The sequence below is a fragment of the Mastigoproctus giganteus genome, chromosome 7 (genome assembly GCF_048544385.1).
Source record: "Mastigoproctus giganteus isolate SK-2022 chromosome 7, ASM4854438v1, whole genome shotgun sequence".
Lineage (NCBI taxonomy): Eukaryota > Metazoa > Arthropoda > Arachnida > Uropygi > Thelyphonidae > Mastigoproctus > Mastigoproctus giganteus.
Genome location: NC_143581.1, coordinates 115,708,699 through 115,730,403, shown reverse-complemented (window position 1 = coordinate 115,730,403; position 21,705 = coordinate 115,708,699). Strand labels below are relative to the sequence as shown.

The following is a 21,705-nucleotide window of genomic DNA, read 5'->3' as shown; positions in this document are numbered from 1 at the left end:
TAAGTAATAACATGCTTCTCCATGCACGATGCTGAGCCTGCCCTTGAGCAAGCCCCGTATATTCCAGGTACAAATGATTACCATGGAGATACAATTCTTTTTATCTTAGAAATTTTTCCTATTGTGTCAGGGATATGCTTAAAGCATATAAGGTCCTACCTAACTCTTGTTCATGTCCTAGTAACCATGAGATTCCGGAATTGTTTAGCTGCTGAACTATTCCCAGTAACATCTGTCCTACCAAGTTTCCAAAAAATATTTCCCTCCACATGAGCTGGATGTTTCCTACTTTGCTTTCCTGGGTATGCTCTAACGCTATTCTAGGCTTCCCTAGCCTTTGCTCCCATTCTACTAACTTAACAGTTAATATTTCCGACTCCACTAGCACATGTTTCTATAAATGCTCCACCCCTAATAACTTGTCACATCCCTCGCCTAATGCCCCTTCTGTTTCAGAATCGTCTGAACGTAACTCATTTGAATCCTGTATTACGTCCTTTCCCTTGTCTACAATTTGCCTCTTTCTTTTTCCTTCTCCCTCTAGACTTTTTCATCTTTGTTTTCCCTCCTCTTCTGACCTCTTGTTATTTCCTCTGTTTCCATTAATGTGGGGGGGTGTCTTGTCTTATATTTATAGCCCCCTTCCCCTCCTCAGTTCCTGTGGTTAAATTTGCTGGTTCTGCTAATGATGACTTTTTTTATGGCTCCCTGTGGCCTTAGAATGACCATGTTTGCTTTATTCAAATTCTCTTCACCTTCTTTTTTCTTCCCTTCCTCTGGTGGCATCTGCATATGATCTAACGGGGCAACTGCCTGCTTTGTGGCTTGTCTTCCCACATTTATTGCACGCCTTGGAGCAGTCACTACTAATGTGCCCCACTTCCTTGCAATTATAACATTGCCCTTTCGTGCAAGCTGCCACATTTCAAGCATTTCTTCTCAACCCCTCTGTAATTCAGAAGTAGTCGATTCCCTATAACGTAGATAATGTTTGGGACCGGCTTTCTCATTTCCATTTGCACCGTAACTTTCCCCGTATACAACTCTGGAAAGCCTTCCCATGCATGCATATCTATTCTTGCGACTTTACCATATGCTTCTAATGAGGTTTTTAAGTATGTGTTCGGCATTTCGACTGGATACTGCTTTATTGTGATATATTTTCTGATACTACACACCAAATGAGGGTGCATCACTTGGTTTTCAAACGGGAAGCCCCTCAGCTATGTATCTCTTGTCACACAGTCTTTACAGACTACCTGGTATTTCCTCGAGGGCAGGGGAGTAAACCCCTGCAAGCTGGATAAATTTACACATTTCGCTAAATCCTCAATCACTTGTCTTGGCTCATACACTGCATCCAGAGTGGACTCCAAAGTCCTCTCACGTATATAAAAACTCTTTTTTTTTTTTTTTAAATAAAAAAAATAAAATTCAACAGTTGTGCCCACAGGCACTAATCCCACCCTGGAAACTTTCACAGGTTCAGCAAAGGAAATTTATTATTAGAACTTACGATATCAGGAAAGACCTTGAAACAGCACAACCTCATCGAGCGACTTTCTGAAAGAGGAACGTCTATCCGGCCTTTCTTCGGTGGGTGGGTAGGTACCTGAGTGAAGTAATGATGACAAAACAGTTGTGAAGTATATCTCCACAATATGAGAGATGCCTGATGGTGTATAATATAAGTTAGGACTCTAATGCATTAAGGGCTGATGCCTCAAGCTGCGAAAGAGTTAGACTATTTATATCTTAGTGCACTTGCATCATTTATACACAGCCAATCTGATACTACGCACCAAATGAGGGTGTATCACTTGGTTTTCAAATGGGAAGCCCCTCAGCAATGTATCAGATTAGCAAATTTGCAATAGCGGCATCGTTTAAGTTACATCTCATATTGTGAATACCTTCACAAGTTGCCATGACATTGGAAATTTGCAATGTCAAAATTGCTATTGCAAATTTGCTAATCTATAATTGGCTGTGTATAAATGATGCAAGTGCACTAAGATATACATAGTCTAACTCTTTTGCAGCTTGAGGCATAAGCCCTTAATGCATTAGAGTCTTAACTTATATCATACACCATCAGGCATCTCTCATATTGTGGAGATATACTTCACAACTGTTTTGTCACATTACATCACTTGGGTACCCACCCACCGACCGAAGAAGGGCCAAATAGCCCTGAAACGGTGCCAGCTGGGGGGGGCCTGATGGCCACTGAGTTTCCTCGAATAGGTAACAACAATCTTCTCTACTGGGGAAGCGTTGCCTATTCGAGGAATATATGAGCTTTGTATGTGAGTTGAAGGAGCAACTGTCCCTTTCTTCCTTCTACGGCATTTCCTTTCTGTACCTCTCCTACTATCACTTTCCTACATCTTTATCTCTTTTCTAAGTCTAATAGTGATAGTATGAGGATAACTGAGAACTTTATCCCATACCATATTTCAAAATGATGCCATCTAGGTGGTGGTATCCACTGAGAATAAGTAACAATAGTCTTTTCCTTCGGGTGAAGCGTTACTTATTTGAAGTAGTGCAATGTCGTGGCAACTCGTTGTGAAGGTATTCACAATATGAGATGTAACTTAAAGGATGCTGCTATTGCAAATTTGCTAATCTATAATTGGCTGTGTATAAATGATGCGAGTGCACTAAGATATACATATTAACTTAATAATAAAAATGAAGTTTCCAATAGTTATTAAAAAATGGTGTATTGTTGTTAGCTTTTGGAACATAATCCCCCTTTTTGTACTGGTTCTTAGTCCCGTATAACACGGTTTCGCATTACACGAGATTTTGTAGGAACCAACCTACCGTGTTATACGAGGTTCTTTTATGTTCCTGTCGTTAAGAAATTTATTTGTTTAATAACAGCGCTTGTGACAAAAGTGCTTGTACAGAGCAAGAAAGGAAAGCCACCTTTCTTTATTTCTCATAATTTTATTGCTAACACGTACTGCTTTTTCACTTGGTCACACCATGCACTGCTCCTGCCACCTTGTGACAGGGCCACAAACCTTGGCAGAAAAGTCAATCTGCCAATGGGTTAAAGGAGCAAATATGGACTATAACAATACCGAAATTGTTATAGTCCGTATTTGCAAACCGACTCTTGCAGAATCAATGCCCCATCACATTCTATTGAGCACTTTGAACTTAGCCAAAATGCCGAGAAGCGATTAGATACATCTAACTCCAGGGGCTCACATCTGGTGAGTATGGACTTGGCTCACCCAGGGTCCTAAGCTGGATATCATCATTCTTCTCTTTCTTGGTGATTCCCTTCTACCTTTGTCTCAGGGTAACTTGGGAATTTTTTTTGGCTGGTGCAGCATAAGCCTCAGGCTTCCTTGCACCGTATAGCTAATAATAATACAGTAATAATAGCAAGAAGATCACAACTCTTTCTATGCTAAAAGGCGGATACAGGCAAAAATATATGGCCTCTCTTATAATTCATTCCTTGACTGATCAGCCAGTCAGTAAGCTCTCTCCTTTTCTGATTCAGAAATGTTTAGAGAATGCTACTGGCTTACTGAAAATGGTTCTATGATTAAAATCAGGTGACCTGCTAGATGGAACAACAGAACATAAGTACTCAGTTAAATCGCTTAAATTGAAAACAGTTGGAGGCATGAGGGGACAGGTCCCATAGACGTGTCCCCGTCCAAATTGATAGAAAAGTTATTGGAAGAGCAAAATCTCTCACTCCTTAACACTGGAGTAGAACAGCCTCTGTCATTGACACTTCTATATGATCACCAGCCCTAAATTTTACTATACCCACTTATTGAGTGACAATCTTGAATACTGTAATGCACTTAATAGCGATCACCTCCCTGTGGTCTGCCAGATATTAACAAATGATGGTACACATCACAATGGCCAAAACAGATGGAGATTCCATAAAGCTAACTGGAAATAACAAATAATCACTCTCAGGCTATAGAGTCAGCCCATGTCACAAACCAAATATTAATGGTCGCTGAAGCTTCACTACCTCAATCATCTGGAAAATATCATAAACATGGCACAACATGGTGCAATGTTTATGATATGAATGCAGTATAGCCAAGAGAGAAAAGAATTAAGCCCGGAATCTCTTCCGAAAGTATGCTACCTCCAGCAAACTCATAAATTTTAAAAAAGCTCTTTTAAAAAATAATAATTAACAGAGCCAAAGCCAGATATATCCGGCATAGAAGTAGAGAGAAATCATGGATATATGATTGCACAATGAACAAAAGTACAGATACCCCTGTTACATGGAACAAAATCAGAAAACTTCATGTGAAATATCTTTCAGCACATATTCCAATAAATTGGAATGGACAGGATATCACTAACTCTAAGGAGATCGCAAACATTCTTGCAGCTATGTACATTTGTAAATGTATCAGAAGTACCAGCATACATCCAATCCTTTCAGAAAATGAAATCTGTAGCTGAAAAATGCAAACTAAACTTTAATACCGGCCAAAGCACCCATATAACCAGCCTTTCAATGTAGAAGAATTTCAGAAAGCTCTGGCTAGGTCGAGGAGGAGTCAAGCAGGACCCAATGGCGTTCACCACCAAATGATACAAACAATTACATTAGGGTTACCAGGTAAGTAAATACGCCCATATATATATTCTGTCTATAAATTGCGTGTATTCTCTGGTCGATTTGCCTGTTTTGCTGGTGAATAAACCCTAATTTCTGGGGGAAAAACCTTGCTATCTATGCCTGAGACCGAATAACTTAGCCACGGAGTGAAAAAACCCATTAAAATTCCCCGCATCATCAATGGCAATCAATCCTGGACCTATATGCTTTCTTTGTAGGTGTACCAGTTCACTGGAAAGGCCAGAGATTTAAACGTGTGTGGATCTTGTAAGTGTAGTAGTGTTGGGTATCGTTGTTCCTCTGGCAATTTAGCCACTGGACTCAGCCCCGTGGAGGCAGACCAGGTACCCAGTAGTTTTAAATATTTGCTCTGGCAGGTCCTGGCACCTAATTTTTTTAGATTTCAGTACCAATAAAAAAAAAAATATATTAATAAATTTTGGGCAATTGCTGGATAAAATGCAAGCCGAAGGGTTAATATATAATATCAATGCAGTTAGATTTGTCCTTATGAATTTTGATAGCTGTTTGTGTGAGGCATATGCTATTTAGGCAGATAAGGAGTTAAATAGGGAAGGTGACCCCAGAGTTGGAAGTGGGGCATGCCCGTGCCCCACCAGAGGGAAAGGAGGGCAGTGAGTGGGGGGAGGATGTCACCCCCGGCCAGGGAGTATGGAAGGATAGGCTTGTGGGGATACACAAACTAATAGATTAATGGTAGCCACTGGCAGAGATGAAAGTGATTCTTGCACTGCTTCTATTGGAATGAGCAGCAGCCTGGAAACCACGGTGCAGGGAATTTCAGAGACTACTGGGAGTCATTGCGGTACAAGGAAACACATGGGTTGTGTTTGAACAGCTAAGAATAGGAACAGGTACATGTATACTTGCGTGTACACCAATGCTAGGAGTTTGGTAAATAAATTTGATGAATTCGAGGTATTGCTCAAAACATCAAAGGCAGATATTGTGGGAATTTCAGAGACGTGGTGTCACACAGAAATAAGGAATGCAGAACTGGAATTTGGGGAGTACAATGTGTACAAGAAGGACAGACAAGGGAGTAGGGGTTATGCTATTAGTTAAGAAACACACAGAATCCGAGGAAGTGTAGCCAGTCAACATCGCTGGGAGATCAAAATTGAGAGAAGGAGTGTGTTATAGGCCTAATGACTCTGATAAGTATAATAAAAAACTGTACAGGGAAATAGAGTGGGCCAGTAAATCAGAGAGTCTTATAATGGGAGAATTTAATTTCCTGGATATTGACTGGAATTTGTGGGTTGGTCACTCACACACTAGCAAGGCTTTTGTGGATTTATTGGATCATTGTTTTCTACATCAGCATGTTCAGGAGGCAACTAGAGGGAGTAATACTCTTGGTCTGATTATCAGTAGTGATTCTTCGTGTATTAAGAATCTGCAGATAAAGGAACCATTAGTTGGTAGTGATCACAGGGTGCTGAAGTGGGATTTACTCAAAGAGGTAACTACCATCAGGGGTAAAGGGAAGAGATTTTTAGGCCTAAATTAGACATGTGCCAGAGAAGAAAAATGCATGGGATACATATAAATTAACCGGTTACACAGAAGAATGCATGGGATACATATAAATTAACCGGTTACACAGAAGAATGCATGGGATACATATAAATTAACCAGTTACACAGAAGAATGCATGGGATACATATAAATTAACCGGTTACCTATGATAGATATAAGCTGGTTTGTAGCCAAGTCACTAAGGAGGTTAGGCAGGTAAAGGCAGATTATGAGAAATATTTGGCAAAGGCAGATTATGAGAAATCTTTGGCAAAGGATGCAAAGAAAAAGAGCAAAGAGCTCTTTACTTATGTAAATTCTAGAAGGAAGGGGATGAATCAGATTAGTCCACTTGATATTGATGGTTCAACTGTTGACGATCCTTCTCAGGTAGCTAACAAACTAAATGAATATTTTGCATCTACATTCACACATGAGGAGTTATTCAGGAAGGGGAATGCCAGAGGTCTATTTAATTCAGGTAATAAGCTAGATAATCTTGTAATAACTGAGAGTAAAGTGGAGGAGAAATTGTTGAAGATAAACCTGAGGTATTAGCATTTAACATTAGCAGAGACATATGATTCAAGAAAGCAAGCTTATGCAGCATCAGCCAAAAAAAAAAAAAAAATCACTCCCATTTCACCTGTCCAGTTCATCCTTAAATTTTTTTAGGCTATCAACTTCCACAACAAAGAATGGAAGTCTGTTCCACAAACCAACTACCCGCTGACTAAAGGTAAACAAAGGCACATCTATCCTGTATCTGACTTTCCTCAATTTGTATTTATGCCTTCTCAGGTGATTATTCTGAGCAAGAGGAAAAATCCCATCAGCATTGAGCATGCTCAAACCATTCAAGGCTTTATACACCTCAATCAGTTGATAGCCTAAATAAATTTAAGACTGAGCTGGACAGGAACAAACAGAGTGGTGAAATCGGAGCCTTTTTTTTTTTTTTTTTGTTAATGCTGCATAATCTTGCTTTCTTGCATCATATGCCTCAACTAATGCTAATGCCAATGCTAATATGGAGCCTTTGCAGCATCGCTGCATTTGTCAAGTCCGGCGGTGTAGTTGTCTGTTTCTTCATGGCTTCATTACTGGAGTAGCGCTCATTCATTGGGTGGGACAAATCTTGTTACGTGACGGCAGTTTCTCTGCTGACTTGTTGGCTCTGACTTACCACAACACGTACAGGTTCAGATCCCTCCAAATGTGGTTTTGTCTCTTTCTTCTTCCTTCGTAACATGGCTGTATAGTGTCAGTCCGGTGTCCGTTTCTTGTGGGGAGGGTTGTCCCATCTTAGTCATTTAGTTTTCGTGTTGTACTTGGCTGGATATGTCTCCTCTCTGTCATTTTAACCTGTGGTTTTTCAGTTTGGTCCATCTTGGTAGATGGCTATTAATGTCTTCCTTCTGGATGTGAGTTCTTGTGCATAGCGGCTGAGGGCTGCGAACTCCTCGGGCATGTTAAATATGTGGTGTTCCTCATTGTTCGGTACGTACAGTATAATGTGTTTAGGGTCTAACAGCACCAGGGGTTTCCCCATCTCCACGTAGTATACATTGTGGTGTGATACAGAACACTGTAGAGGCCAGAGGTTTAAAAATGTATGGATATTGTGGTGTGTAATGTTTTGTACCGTTGTTCATCTGGTCTTTTAGCCGTTGGGTCCCTAATGAGACCTACCATTGCCCACACTATACTTCGTGGAGGCACACCAGGTACACCAGTATTTTAGAGATTTACTAATTACTCTGGCAGGTCCTGTCACCTAATTTCCTGAGATTTCAGTATCTAGGATATAAAAAAAAAAAAAAGGTGGGGGAGAATCGCTAGAAATTGGGTCAGGCCGAAAGAGCTTTGGGCTTTTGGGGAACACTAGTTGATTATCCAGTATGAATTTTCTGGTGACTTCCCCTTTTGTCAAAGTCGTCCAGCGGGTTTGCTAGGCCTGCTGGAGGTGGGTGAGAAGGTGTTTTTTTCTTGAGTTTACGATCGTTCGCCGGATCAATTGAGTAGTCTAGGCAGGGGATTGCTCTGCCTTTGGATAGTTGATAAAGCAACCCACAGCAAACGATCCCCAGGTCCACGGGGAGAGTGCCCAAAAGACCTGGAGGGCGTGGGTGCTTACAGTACAGCAGACTCTCGAGATTGTCAGTAGGATTGAACGTTGAATGGTCTCTAGCTTCCTTTTTTGTTACTGCTGTTACAGCCTTGTCGAACCAGATTCCTAATGCATATGTTATTGCTGGTAAGAAGACTGCCTTATAGAAGAGGGCTAGGGTCCTCTTCTTAAGTCCCCAGTCGCGGCGAGTGACTTTAGCTATTAGTGCGGAGTATTTTTTTATTTTGCTTCAGAGGTAAGTAAGATGGGGTGTGAATGACAAATTTTTATCTAGCAGTATTCTGCTAGATAAAAATTTCATCATTGTTAATTGTTGTTTCCTGAATCTTTGTCTGGGGAGGCCTTCTGATATTGAGAGAACCCTTAAGTAGGATGCGAACTGGCCTGTTTAAGCTTCAGAAGGGTATCACTACCTGTACCCATCTGTCTGTGAGGTAAGCTTTGATGCTTTTGTATAAATTCATTTGTACTTTCGTTGCCCTGAGCCTGTCCAGGACGCTTGGCCATCAAAGGGAGTCGGATTCCCCGGCAAAGTCCACCACAATAATGAGGAAGTACTTCTTAATGCGTTGAGCTGCTTTTGCGACCAGTATTCGATGATCCCGGTGTGAATGCATACTGTTTGGATGTGTTTAAATTTGCTTTATGGTAATGCTGTTGTAACCTCTTGTGCAGTAGTCTCTCATGTAGTTTGCTTAGCATTGAGAGCAGAGCTATTGACCGATAAGAATTCGGTAATTCCTGGGGTTTGGTTGGGTTCTTGGGTATCAGCTTTAGATTGTCTGTTCTCCATCTAGATGAGAAATGGCTTGTCCTTAGGCAGCAGTTGAATAGTCGAAGTAGAAGTTCTGGGATGTTTTCTGTGGCTTTTTTGGTCATTTGCTGTTCTATTAGATCCGTGCCAGGACATGTTCCTTGTTCTTGTTTTGTTCCTTGTCCTTGCCGCAGCTTTGTGTGGTTCATCTATTGTGAAAAGGGACTAAATTTGGTGTGTCTTTATATTCCTCGTTTTGCCTGGTAAATTGCCTGCTGGTCCTCCGTTAGTAGTTCGGGCGGATCTTGTATTATGGCCTTTAGTACGTTTGTAACTGATTCCTGCCAGGTTGTGGTTAGATCTCCCTGCTGCATTTTTGTTGCAGTTATCACTTCTCCCCTTGGGTAGTTTGTTTATGGTTATTTTGTATACCACTTCCTAGGGGTCGTTGCGTCCTGTTATTTGGACGAGTCTTTCTCAGGATGTCCTCTTGTTATTTTTTTATTGTCTCTGTATATAGGTTCATGATTTGCCTATACTGTTGTCGCAGTTCCACTAATTTGTCAGCGGGCCATGTTGCTACTACCAAATGATACAACAACTTAGTCAAAAATCTCTAAATACATTACTTAAACTATACAATAGAATTTATAGGAAAAACTATCCAAACTCCTAGCGCAATCATAATTGCCTTCCTCGAGCCTGGTAAAAATTATACGATTCCCACAAACTATTGACCAATAGCGCTAACATGTTGCCTCTGGAAAACCCAGGAGAAAATGGTGAATAGCCGATTAACCTGGTTCCTGGAATCATATAATGTTCTAAACATAAATCAATACATCTTTCTTAAAAATAGATCATCGCTGGACCCAATGCAAATATTCGAAATGCTTTTCTAAGAAATGGGCATCTCATTATGATCAGTCTCGACATAGAAAAGGCCTACGACACTACCTGGCAATATGGCATTCTGAATCGACATCATTCAACCTCCATAACTTTGGTTTGCGAGGACGCCTACCAATTTTGATACAAATTTTCTGAAGCTCAGAACCACCAAAGTGAAATACCAAAACAAGCTGTCACAAACATATACTCAGGAAGGAGCACCCCAGGGTTAGGTTCTCAGTGCTACTTTGTTTGCAATCAAAATAAATTCTGTTATGAAAGCCTTACTGACCACAGTTGAAACAGTCCTTTATGCGAATGATGTTACTATTTCATACCATTCACAAAACAGGAGCATGATTGAAAGACAATTAAAAATCGCTGTGAAAAAAAATTGAATTGTGAACAAAAAACATTGGGTACAGAATATCCAAAAAAAAAAAACGGCCATACATTTCTGTAGAACATGAAAAATGCACCCAGATCCAGAAATAAGACAAAAGCCAGCTGATACCTCTAGCAGATTGTTACATTTCCTTGGCCTGATTCTCAATAAAAAGCTTAACTTCTTGGAACATATCAAATGCCTTCGAACAACCTACCTAAAAAAACTAAATATTCTTAGAGTTCTTACTACTGAGATCTACGGACACCTTCAAAAAAAAGAAAACTTTGCAGACCCCTACATACATACCGGGTGGTTATAAAATAAGTTCCCTTATTCAGGAGACCCTAGTGTCAAAATGGTTAGAGATAGCACTCTGAAAATCGGTGGGTATGTCATTTCCGGTATGGGGAAGCAATTTGTAGAAGAAAAAAAATTCTAAATTCCCACCACCAGGGAGGAAACTGGCACTGTAAACATGAGATGGAATACTTAACTTAGGATTAGATTTTAATATCAGAACTTAGAAATTTACAGATATTGTTCTACGTGCTTCCTTCACTTGAGATGACATTCTGAAAATGGAGGATTGTGTAGGACCCAGTTTTGTGTACCTATGGTAAACGCTGAAGCTTAGAGTTTACCATAGGTATGGTAAACTCTGAGTATACGGGGCCATGAGGCATACACTCCTCAAAGAAAAATGGTCTGATTATAAACTCTGCTGTGAATCCATACCATACTGTAATGTATGGACTTTGCAGTGGACTATCTTTCAGGTATCCCCATAGACAGAAATCACAGGCATTGAGATCTGTGAGCAGGCTGGCCAAAACTGTGGAAATTCTTTAGAAATGATGCGATCATTTCTGAATGTTGAACGGAGAGGTTCAACATTCAGAAAACGGTTTGTTGACCAATGTGCAGAGGGGGCACCACTTTGCATGAACACTATGGTCCCCAAGCATTGCCTTTCTTGCAGAGTGGGAATAATATGATCTCTTAGAAGAGTGCAGTACTGTGCACTAGTTACTGTACATGAGGTAAGGGGACCATGATATGTACATTCCTTAAAGAAAAAGGGTCTGATTATAAACTCTGCTATGAATCCACACCATACTGTAATGTATGAACTTTGTGATGGTCTTTCATGCACTGCAGATGGACGAGAAGTTCCCCATATTCGACGATTTTGTACATTTACAGCCCCATGAAGAGTGAAATGTGCCTTATCAAGATCATTTCAGCCCATGAATCATCATTCCATATGAGTCAGAAATTGTACAGCAAAGTCTATTTGTTGTTGCTGCTCAGAAGACTTTAGTTGCAAAGCGTAAAATGATTTGAAGCACTTTACATACAGTAGACGAAGGAAGGTTCAAGTCTCTTGACACACCTCTGGCACTACTGACTGGTAGTGTTTTGCATTCTGACCATTGTAACTGCCACTTCATCCACTACCTCCATTCCGATACGTGATCGTCTCGTGCCTAGAATTACACCTAAATCTCCGGTCACTTCAAATTTCTTTATTAGTTTTCAAAGCCCCATCGATGTCACAGGTCCTTTACATAAACTTTTAAGTTTCCGATATTCGCGTAGTGCTGCTTTAGCATTACTATTATTCTGGTAGAACAATATGTGCAGCCTGCTCATCACAGTTCTCTAAATATATCTTCAAATATACACTGAGTGATCACTGAATTATGACCACCCCTATTAAAACTGAATGCGACCGTTGACCATGTGAGGTACGAGAGTGCACAGTTAGTCGTTCTACATAGCACAGATACGGTGTCAGTGGAATAGTAGGTAGTAAAATTCCGAGTGTGATGGGTAAAAGGAAGGATTTATCGGACTTTGATAAAGGACAGATTGTGGGAGCTCAATGAGCTGGTGCATTGATTTTCCAAACAGCTGAACTGCTGGGGTGTACGAGAGCTGCCATTGTTAAAGTTTACCTGGACTGGCGTCAAAATGGTCAAACAACTACCCGATGGCAAAACTGCAAAGGTCAGTGAAAGGTTGATGTTAGAGGTTAGCGCCGGGTCCGATGACTCGTAGAGGTGAACAGGCACAGCACTGTTGAAGAGTTGACTACCCAATACAACATGGGCAAACCCAGAATAATATCTGGCATTACCATGCATCGCACGCTCGCACGTATGCGCCATACCAGCAGATGACCCTACAGCATCCTCTCATAACAAAGGTTCATAGGCATAAAAGACTTGCCTGGTGCAAAGGGCATGCAAGTTGGACGGCAGAAGACTGGAAGAAGGTTTATGGCCAGATGAGTCACGTTATTTACTCCATACCGTGGATGGTCGTGTACAGATTTGGCGTCAACACAATGCTCTTTATCCATCATGCATGGTGCACTTTTCACACCATCATGCATGGTGTGAAAAGTGCAGGTGGTTGTATGGTGTGGGGCAGGTTTCACTGGCAAGAACTTGGACCCCTGGTGCATGTGGAACAATGTATCACTGGTCTCTGCTATTGTCAACTGCTTGCTGACTGTGTACACCCCACTATGTTACACTTTTTCCCAAATGGCTATGGTGACCTCCAAGATGACAATGCGCCAAGCTATCGGGCACTTGAGGTGCAGGAATGGTTTGAGGAACACAGTTCTGACTTCCAGCATATTGATTGGCCTCCAAACTCCCCTAATATCAATCCCATAGAGCACTTGTGGAACACTATTGAAAGGCATATCAGGCAATCACCTGATATGCCTTTCGACATTCCAATCACCTCCATACCTGCATTTCTGACCACATTACACACAGCTTGGTTGGCCATACCTCCCGAATGCTTCTGACATCTTGTTGAATCAATGCCACTTCGGATAGCTGCTGTACTGAGGGCAAAAGGAGGACCTACGAAGTATTAGGTAGGTGGTCATAATTCAGTGATCACTTAGTGTATACTGACAGCTCTAAAACAGATACCCAAGTGGGTGCTGCAGTGATCCTTCCACTCACTGACATATCATTGTTACTCCCAAATGAATGCAATAGCTATTCTGCTGAGCTATTTGCCATACTAATAGCTGTGAAACACATTGAAACCTCTCCTGTTCTGAAACATCTCATATACACAGATTCATTAAGTGTAATACATGCTCTCCAATGAAAGAAAGAATCATCTCACCCATCCTTCACTAGATAGGATTTATTTTGTGAAGTTCAAAAGCAAAAGAAGGCAAGTAAATTTATGTTGGATCCTAGGACATGCAAATATTGATGGAAATGAAAGTGCTGATTGAGCAGCAAAGAATTCTTCAAATTCAAACCTAATGTTTTATTAAGTTCGACATTCCAATTAGAGACTTATCATAAAACAGACTCTCAACACTCAGTAAACTTCTTCAAATAAAACATGAACTTTAGCCGTGGAATTCGTATTTCCGAAAGAATCGGCATGAAGAAATCATTCTAACAAGATTGCGCATCAGACATACTTATTTCACACACACCTGTACTTACAAAAGCAAATCCTCCAGAATGTCTACACTGCTCTTGTCCACTCATGTGAAACATTTTCCCATAGAATGTCCATGATACCAAATGGTGAAACAAACAGCTTACCTTTGTATTTCTCTGTGAATGTTCCAGATTACCTGACTTTATCACAAATGAAAATCCAACACTGCAAACACATTTACTAATTTAAAACTAATAGAGCATTTCAGTCAGATATGAATCCTAATTAAGAAACGTTATTGTCATAAAATACTATTAGATAGGCACAATATGGCCAAAGTTTCTTTTGTGCCAAAAAAATCCAACAACCAACAACCACTTGTGGATGAATAATTATACCCCAGGGGCTCACATCTGGTGAGTAAGGGCTTGGCACATACAGGGTCCTGAGCTGGATATCATCACTCTTCTCTTTCTTGGTGATTTCTTTCTCTCACTCTCTCTCTATCTCTCTCTCTCTCTCTCTCTCTCTCTCTCTCTCTCTCTCTCTCTCTCTCTCTCTCTCTCTCAGGGTAACTCAAATTTTTTTTGGGCTGTGCTCCATAAGCCTCAGGCTTCCTTGCACTATATGGCTAATAATAATAATAATAATAATAATAATGCTACTTTTACTTTTAAGTTACTTTTTTTGAGGTGATGCGGTTTTATGCCCGCCACTGTATATTATTATTATTAATAGCCATATGGTGCAAGGAAGCCTGAGGCTTATGCTGCACCAGGAAAAAAATTTTCCCAAGTTACCCTGAGAGAGAGAGAGAGAGAGAGAGAGAGAGAGAGAGAGAGTCAAAAGTAGAAGGGAATCACCAAGAAAGAGAAGAATGATGATATCCAGCTCATGACCCTGGGTGTGCCAAGCCCATCATACTCACCAGATGTGAGCTCCCTGAAGTTCATTAAAAAACAGAAAATATCTGTAAAATGTAAAATCAGTAGAATTAAAAATGAAAAATGAGTTGTAAGGAAATACAAAGGCTCGCCTGTATACTTCATATAAATCTGCTCACCAAAAATGTGGCGCTAACTTAATGACTCTTGTACTTGTACTTGTACGAAGAACTCTGTAAAAAAATGTGGTTAAACTAAACACGGTTTGAAATGCTGAATATTGTTTCGATCCCCGGTTTTATGTACTTTAATAACATTTTTATTAAAAATGTTATTAAAGTACATAATAATGTACATTATTATGTACTTTAATAACATTAAATTAAATAATAATAAAAATGTTATTAAAGTTTAATAACCAAAAATTTGCACGCAATTTATAGCCGCAGTGAGTTAATTTAAAAATCAAAGTATCTTGTGTGAATTAAATTGGGTCAAATAGAAATTTGAACTAACAATTGTAAATTTAAGTGGAGAAAATTAAATTAAAAAAAAAAATTAAATATTTTGTTTAAGTTAATACTTTCCTTCTCGTATTTTCAAGTGATGGCACCCCTTTCTGGATGGCACCTGGGGCGAGCAGATCCATCACTCCTCCCTTGCTATGCTACTGCTGCTTTCATAGAATTTTTGTTATTATATAAACCAAATAATTAACCATTATATAAACCAATTTATTATTATATAAACCCTATATAATATATAGTCGTTCTGGACCTGGAATAACGAAATCGAACACTTACATATTTCTGATTCCGTTGAATCAGAATTGGCCTGTTGTCACACTTTAGTTGTTGTTAAAGGTTTTTTTTTTTTTTTTTTGTTTATATATCTCAGTGTAAATTTCTTTGACTTCTAGAATGCGTTTTTGTGTTAATGACAAATTCTACTCTGCAATACCATTTCAGAATCCTGTGTTCTTCCCTGAAGAACCACAGCCTTAGTGCCACTTACTAAGTATTGTAACGTTGCATGTTTAACGTAATTTTTTATCACTGTTTTAACAGTGACTAGCTGACTGCTTCTGGAAGTATTGTAATTAAGAGTCCTATATTGGGTTGGATACATGATTTGATGTAGGGCTATAATTAACCCTCACCTCACTATCACTTTGCCAGACGTGAAGATTGCCAAATATCGTCAATTCCTGAATTATCTCTGATTTTTGGTTGATTTTTAGGCTCATCATGTTGCACCTAAAACCTATGTAATATACTTGTAAATTGCATGTGTTCTGTGGTTGAGATACTGTTTTCTGGAGAAATACATGCTACCCTCACCTGACACCAACTAACCCAGCCATATTGTTAAAAAAAAAACATATAAAAAATTCCTAATGTCACAGAAGATTTGAACCTACATTCTTCCTACACAACCTACGCTGTGTAGGAAGAACGGCAACTATACCAATACGAAGACTCTGAGTGGAATATTATTGGAATATAATATAACTTCAAATTATGAACTTTTCACACCATGCTTCAGAATCAGAAATCGAATAGACAATGAAAATGAATTCTTTCAGCAAAACTGAAAGAACATCATTAAAAATTTTGGCTGAAATCTAATTATTTGGGTACCACTTGTCTCTGTGTAGTGGGCATGGTTGTAGAACGGAGTAATTGTATTGGTCGAATTCTGTAATTGGGTGACTACTGGAAGGCATTTTGTTTCTGATTGTTTTGTGTCATCGAGAAGGGGAGCGATTAGCTTAGGTAGGGTGTTTATCCCCATCCCGGTCTTTTAAAATCAGAAAACGAGTTCCTGATTTTAAAACAGCGGCAAGTGAGGTGGGAATAAACACCCTAGGCATATCAACCTAGGCGTACAGGGGTGGGGGAAAACAGTGAGTGGCACCTGCCAATCACTGCCTTCTTCTTGACTTTTAGTCAAAGTATGGTGTGGTATCCAAGATCTAAATTTTAACCAAAATTTTATATCTTCTTTTTAGCTGCAATAATTGCAGATATAAAGAATACTAACTGGGAATTGCATTTATCACCATAAATTCAAAATTACTGTATAATTTTAAGTAGCTTACTCTGACTCCAGAACATGGGTGCACCCCCAATGCGTTGTGAGCATGGCCGAAGAATTGTACTGATTTTCCAGTTGAGTTCTCTGGTTAATTCTGGGAATGAGAATTTACCTCATTTTTGCCATTCTGATTATTTGATTGGATGCAAATTCGCTTCTGATTTTAGTGGGAAATGAAAAATTATCATTTGCTTTGTTTAGTCGTTATTGTGCTCAGTTATTGTTTCGCTGCCATGTTCGTGTTTTTTTATTTGTCATTCCGTGTTTTTTGTTTGCTATTCCGCATTCAACCCTAATGGAATACAAGTGTTTTCAGCGTGGATGTATGATTATTAAATTGGTCGAAAGGAGATCACATATGGTTTTTAGTGGGTCTCTAGAAAGAAAGGGGCCAATTCTGAATGGAGTTCATGAAATGTACCAGCTAGCATGCCAGGACTAATGAGGTGAGTTTTTTTTTTTTTTTTTCTATTCAAGTTGTTTGTTTCTATACAGGCAGATTCGCCATGCATGGATTTAGGGTCAAATCTTGCTTTTATTCTTTCGTCCTCTTACAAGGTTTATTTATCTCTAGGCAGGTCTTTCAATACTATTCTAATTACATCTTACCTGGATGCAGTTATTCCTGAAAAAATTTCAGGTAAGGGATTTTCTGACTTAAATTATAATATTTCTGAAATTTAATATTCCTATAATATTTCTTAAGAGCTTATACTTAAATTCCTATCTTCCAATATTTCTTAAGGAATGTTTTAATATTCCTATATTTCTTAAGAGCTTATCACACCACTGATTTTAAATTAAAAATGAGGACACAGATCCTCTACAAGAAAAAAATCACAATAAGTTAGCATTTGTCCGATTTTACGAATATTAGCAGGATTTTACGAATATCTGGGCAAGACAAGTTGTCTATACAGCATGTCTAGTATCAAATTTCGAGACTTTAGGATTCCCATAATGTTTTTTACACGATTCAAGTTGTTTTTTGACTATTTGATTGTTTTTGCAGTTAAAAAAAAAAAAGTTATTTCTGTTGATGTGCATGAGCAACTCTCATTATTAATGCATGCATAATTTTCTAGTAACGTCTGGGAGAGAAAAATCAGTAGTTGTGTCTAATGCTAATTTTGGTAATACTTTGGAACAAGGTGCCCCTGGAAGTGGCCAACGAACAATTGAAGTGAATGATGGGATTGCTACTCCTCTCCTCCTGTCACAGAGAGATAAACCTTGTGACAAATAGAAGGTCACATGACACATATACCCAATGTGATATACAAATCAACAACATTCTTACAACCATAATATTGCACAAAATACAACATTTTTGCAGTCAACATTAGGGTTGAACAGAGAACAAACACAAGGAAGCAAAGAAACTGCAGCAACAGCATGAAAAAACAAAAGCAACCAAAGAAAAAACTTACACCACCAGCACAAGTACATCCACACTGAACCATTGCAAACAAAATCTAACAAACTTCCCGCTAAACTCACAAGCATATTAGCAAATAATCAAAAATGTGAATAAAATAAACTACGCATTCCTAAAAATCAGCCAATCACAGAACTCCAGAGAAGAAGAAGAGAGCAGCCACATCACGTGACCTTTTGCTCATCAAGTGACATTTCTCTGTAACATACTTTCGACTCATTCCTGAAAACGAGGTAGTAAGGATGGAAAGGAGGGATGAACTGATAAATTAAAATGAAAGTCTATTAAAAAACCCACACTCCTTTTGCTCAAATCTATTCTGAATTAGTGGCATTAACTAACAACCTTTTTTCACTAAACAAACATGAAAATTGATTAAAAACATGTCCCTTCATGTAAGTGTTTTTTCCTTCTAATTGCAACTATTTTTCTCAGCTCACTCCTTCACATGACCTTCTGTTTGTCGTGTAACCTTTCCCTGTAACATTTCGCATGATACAAGGAGAGGAGGAACAATCACATCCTTCACTTTGACAGAACCAATCTGTCACTGTGGAAGTTGTTAGCTTAAATAGATTCAAGGAAGAACTGGACACACTTCTGGCATGAATGTATAGGTGATATGGGAAGTGCTTTTTTTTTGATGATGCTGTATAAGGTTGCTTTCTTGCATCATATACTAGTACTAATGCTGATGCTAAGACTAATGTGAGGTATGAATAAGTTTTATTCTTTTTTTATCTATGTATTGTTTGTTATATTTATGTATTATACACAATACAATAAAATATTAATAGTATTGATAAATTTTTAATTTAAATCTAACTGCTGTATTATTACTGACATGTAGAAAATTTATATTATATTATTACTAAATTATTATTATTACTATTATATTATAAAATTTAATACACATTTTCTTATACGCCTTTTTTAATTAAATTTTTTTATTTCTATTTCTTAATTTAATTTTTGCAATTTGTAGATCAGGTTGCGGGTGTTCTCCAGTTTATGGGTACACCTCTGGAGGAAGTGGTTTCTTCTTTTGCTTGAATCTGTCCCGAATTACTGGCATAAACTAACCTAACCTTTTTTAACTAGTCAAAAATCTATTAAAAACCCACACTTCTTTTGCTTGAATCCATCCTGAATTTAGCCATACCCGCAATGCAGTGACAAGATCTACCTATTATCTGGAATTCAGCTCAAGTTGCAGGTACAGTCATCAATAATGCGAGGAATTTTTATGAATTTTTATCATTACATGGCTGAGTTAGTCAGTCTCAGGGTGAGGGTTAAATGGTTTTCTCCTGGAAACTCAGACTTTTCATCCAGCAAACAGAAATTGATTGCATAATACCCGGAATATTTATGAACACGATATTCTGACATCTTAGCTTTAGTTGCCTTAGCACTTAACACACACACACACACACACACACACACACACACACACACACACACACACACACACACACACACACACACACACACACACACACACACACACACACACACACACGCACGCACGCACACACACACACACACACACACACACACACACACACACACACACACACACACACACACGCACACACGCACACACACACACACACACACACACACACACACACACACACACACACACACACACACACACACGGACCCTGAGTGCCAAGCCATAGCACTGCAATATATAGGGATATAGGGTGTTCTTTGAAAGTGATTTAGTTCTCTTTTATTTCTACTGCTTTTCTCTCCTCTGTTTGTTGCAAGTGGTTCAGTACTTAAAAGGTTTCCAGGAAGGAAAAGCACCTGGCACCTTTCTTTTCTTATTATATTTATTAACTTCTTTACTAAGAAAATAACTTTAACAGCCGCTTGATAACTGAATTAATAGTTTTAAGACTAACCTATCTGGTACAGAGTTAACACAACATGTCCATTCCCACAATCATAATCCACTGATCGATTCAGCTATTACTGTAATTAAATTGTAATCTAATTATAAAATTCTCCAAAATGAAGCTTTAGTTATTGAATGGTTTCGTCGACACATGTCATTGAACGTGTTGCACACAAAACTCCCAATGAACCTCTTCCCTATTTAGGACTTGGCATAATTACATCTTGGGCAACTGAATTACATCTTGGGTAATAGCTCTTTTTATTAATAATGTTCGCGTTCCTCTTCTTACAAAGCTAACGGAAGACGAATATTGAAAGTTTCTTGTGCACAATATTGGCTTTTTATTAATAAATAATCAATATAAGGTTATCCCCACCTTTACGATTTTAATAGACAATCCGTGGAATGGAATGTACATTTCCTTCTTACACACATATTTTAATGGGTTTAAATTAATTTAATTTCATGTTTAATTTTTAAATTTAAATTGAACCATGACTTCAGTAATGATGTAGTACAAGTAAGTAACTCACTCTTATTAACTATGTATCGTCTATAACTCATCACATCCAAGCAGATTCATCAAGAGGTGAGTGCTGGAAATTAAATGGTGTTACTTTAATATACTTAGTCATTATAAGACAGCACATGAGTCCTTAAACTTACAGTTAGTGGATTACAAAGTTGAAACAATTCCTTTCTTCAAGATGGAACCAGAGGGGCAGCAAACAAAAATAAAAAATAAAAAAATAAATCTGTGATTAGGATAACTCAACAACTCATGTGTATTATGACCATAAATTTCTTTTTTTATATATTCATAAAAATTATTAATAAAAAATTAATTATACACCAACAGTGGAAAGGCCTTACAACTTTGTTACAGTATTATGCCCAAATGGCAAATATTCACATAATAAAATATGTATATAAAGAAGGTATTCTTACAAAATATCTGTACTCAAACGGAACGAAACTCTGTATTGACTAAAGACTAAAGGGTTTCTTTTACTAACAAAAATTTTGTGTGCTCTCTGGACGGTTTGCCTGTTTTGCTTTGCAATAGATAAAGAGCTTCTGAGAGAAAAATCATTGTTATTCTTGTTTGAATCATTGAGTGAAATCACATAAAAATTCCTCATGTCATTAATAGGATTCAAACACAAGCCTTTTCCACCCAGTGTGGAGAGGGGCAACAACAAAACTCAGCAAAGGTAAAGAAAACCACAGGAAACTTACCAGACAAACTGATTTCCTGATACTACAGTTTCTTCTTACATTCTCGGTAACTCAACAGATGATGTGTATTATCAGTAGTAGCAGTTGAATTCAATAACGATGTATTGATTAGTGTTTTCTCATTATTAAAAGCAAATTATTGGAGTTCATGAGTGTTTTTGCAGCTGAAATTTACTTACGGGTACACCCTTCAGACTGCCTCTGTCTTAGGGTGTTTCCTCCCCTTCCCGCTGCTTTAAAATAGGAAAATAGCTTCTACTGCCACTACCGATAACATTCACCATCTGTAGAAGTCGTTTTCCTATTTTAAAACAGTGGGAAGAGAGAGATAAACACCAAAAGACTGAGGCAGTCTGGCGAGTGTACCTGTAAGTAA

The 21,705-nt window shown here is 38.5% G+C and overlaps 1 protein-coding gene across 10 annotated transcripts in view; it reads left to right on the top strand.

The window, feature by feature from the left end:
- The window catches only part of LOC150083163 (uncharacterized), a 1,214,634-nt gene that overhangs the window by 685,655 nt on the left and 507,274 nt on the right, over positions 1 to 21,705 (top strand). For 5 of the 10 annotated variants that reach the window (XM_090377874.1, XM_090377871.1, XM_090377872.1 and 2 more), the window contains one exon: positions 17,318 to 17,383. The exons of the other annotated variants lie outside the window; for them this stretch is intronic. In XM_090377874.1, coding sequence (XP_090234000.1) covers positions 17,318 to 17,383 — 66 coding nt within the window. The remainder of the gene's footprint in view (positions 1 to 17,317; positions 17,384 to 21,705) is intronic. 10 annotated transcript variants of the gene reach the window in all.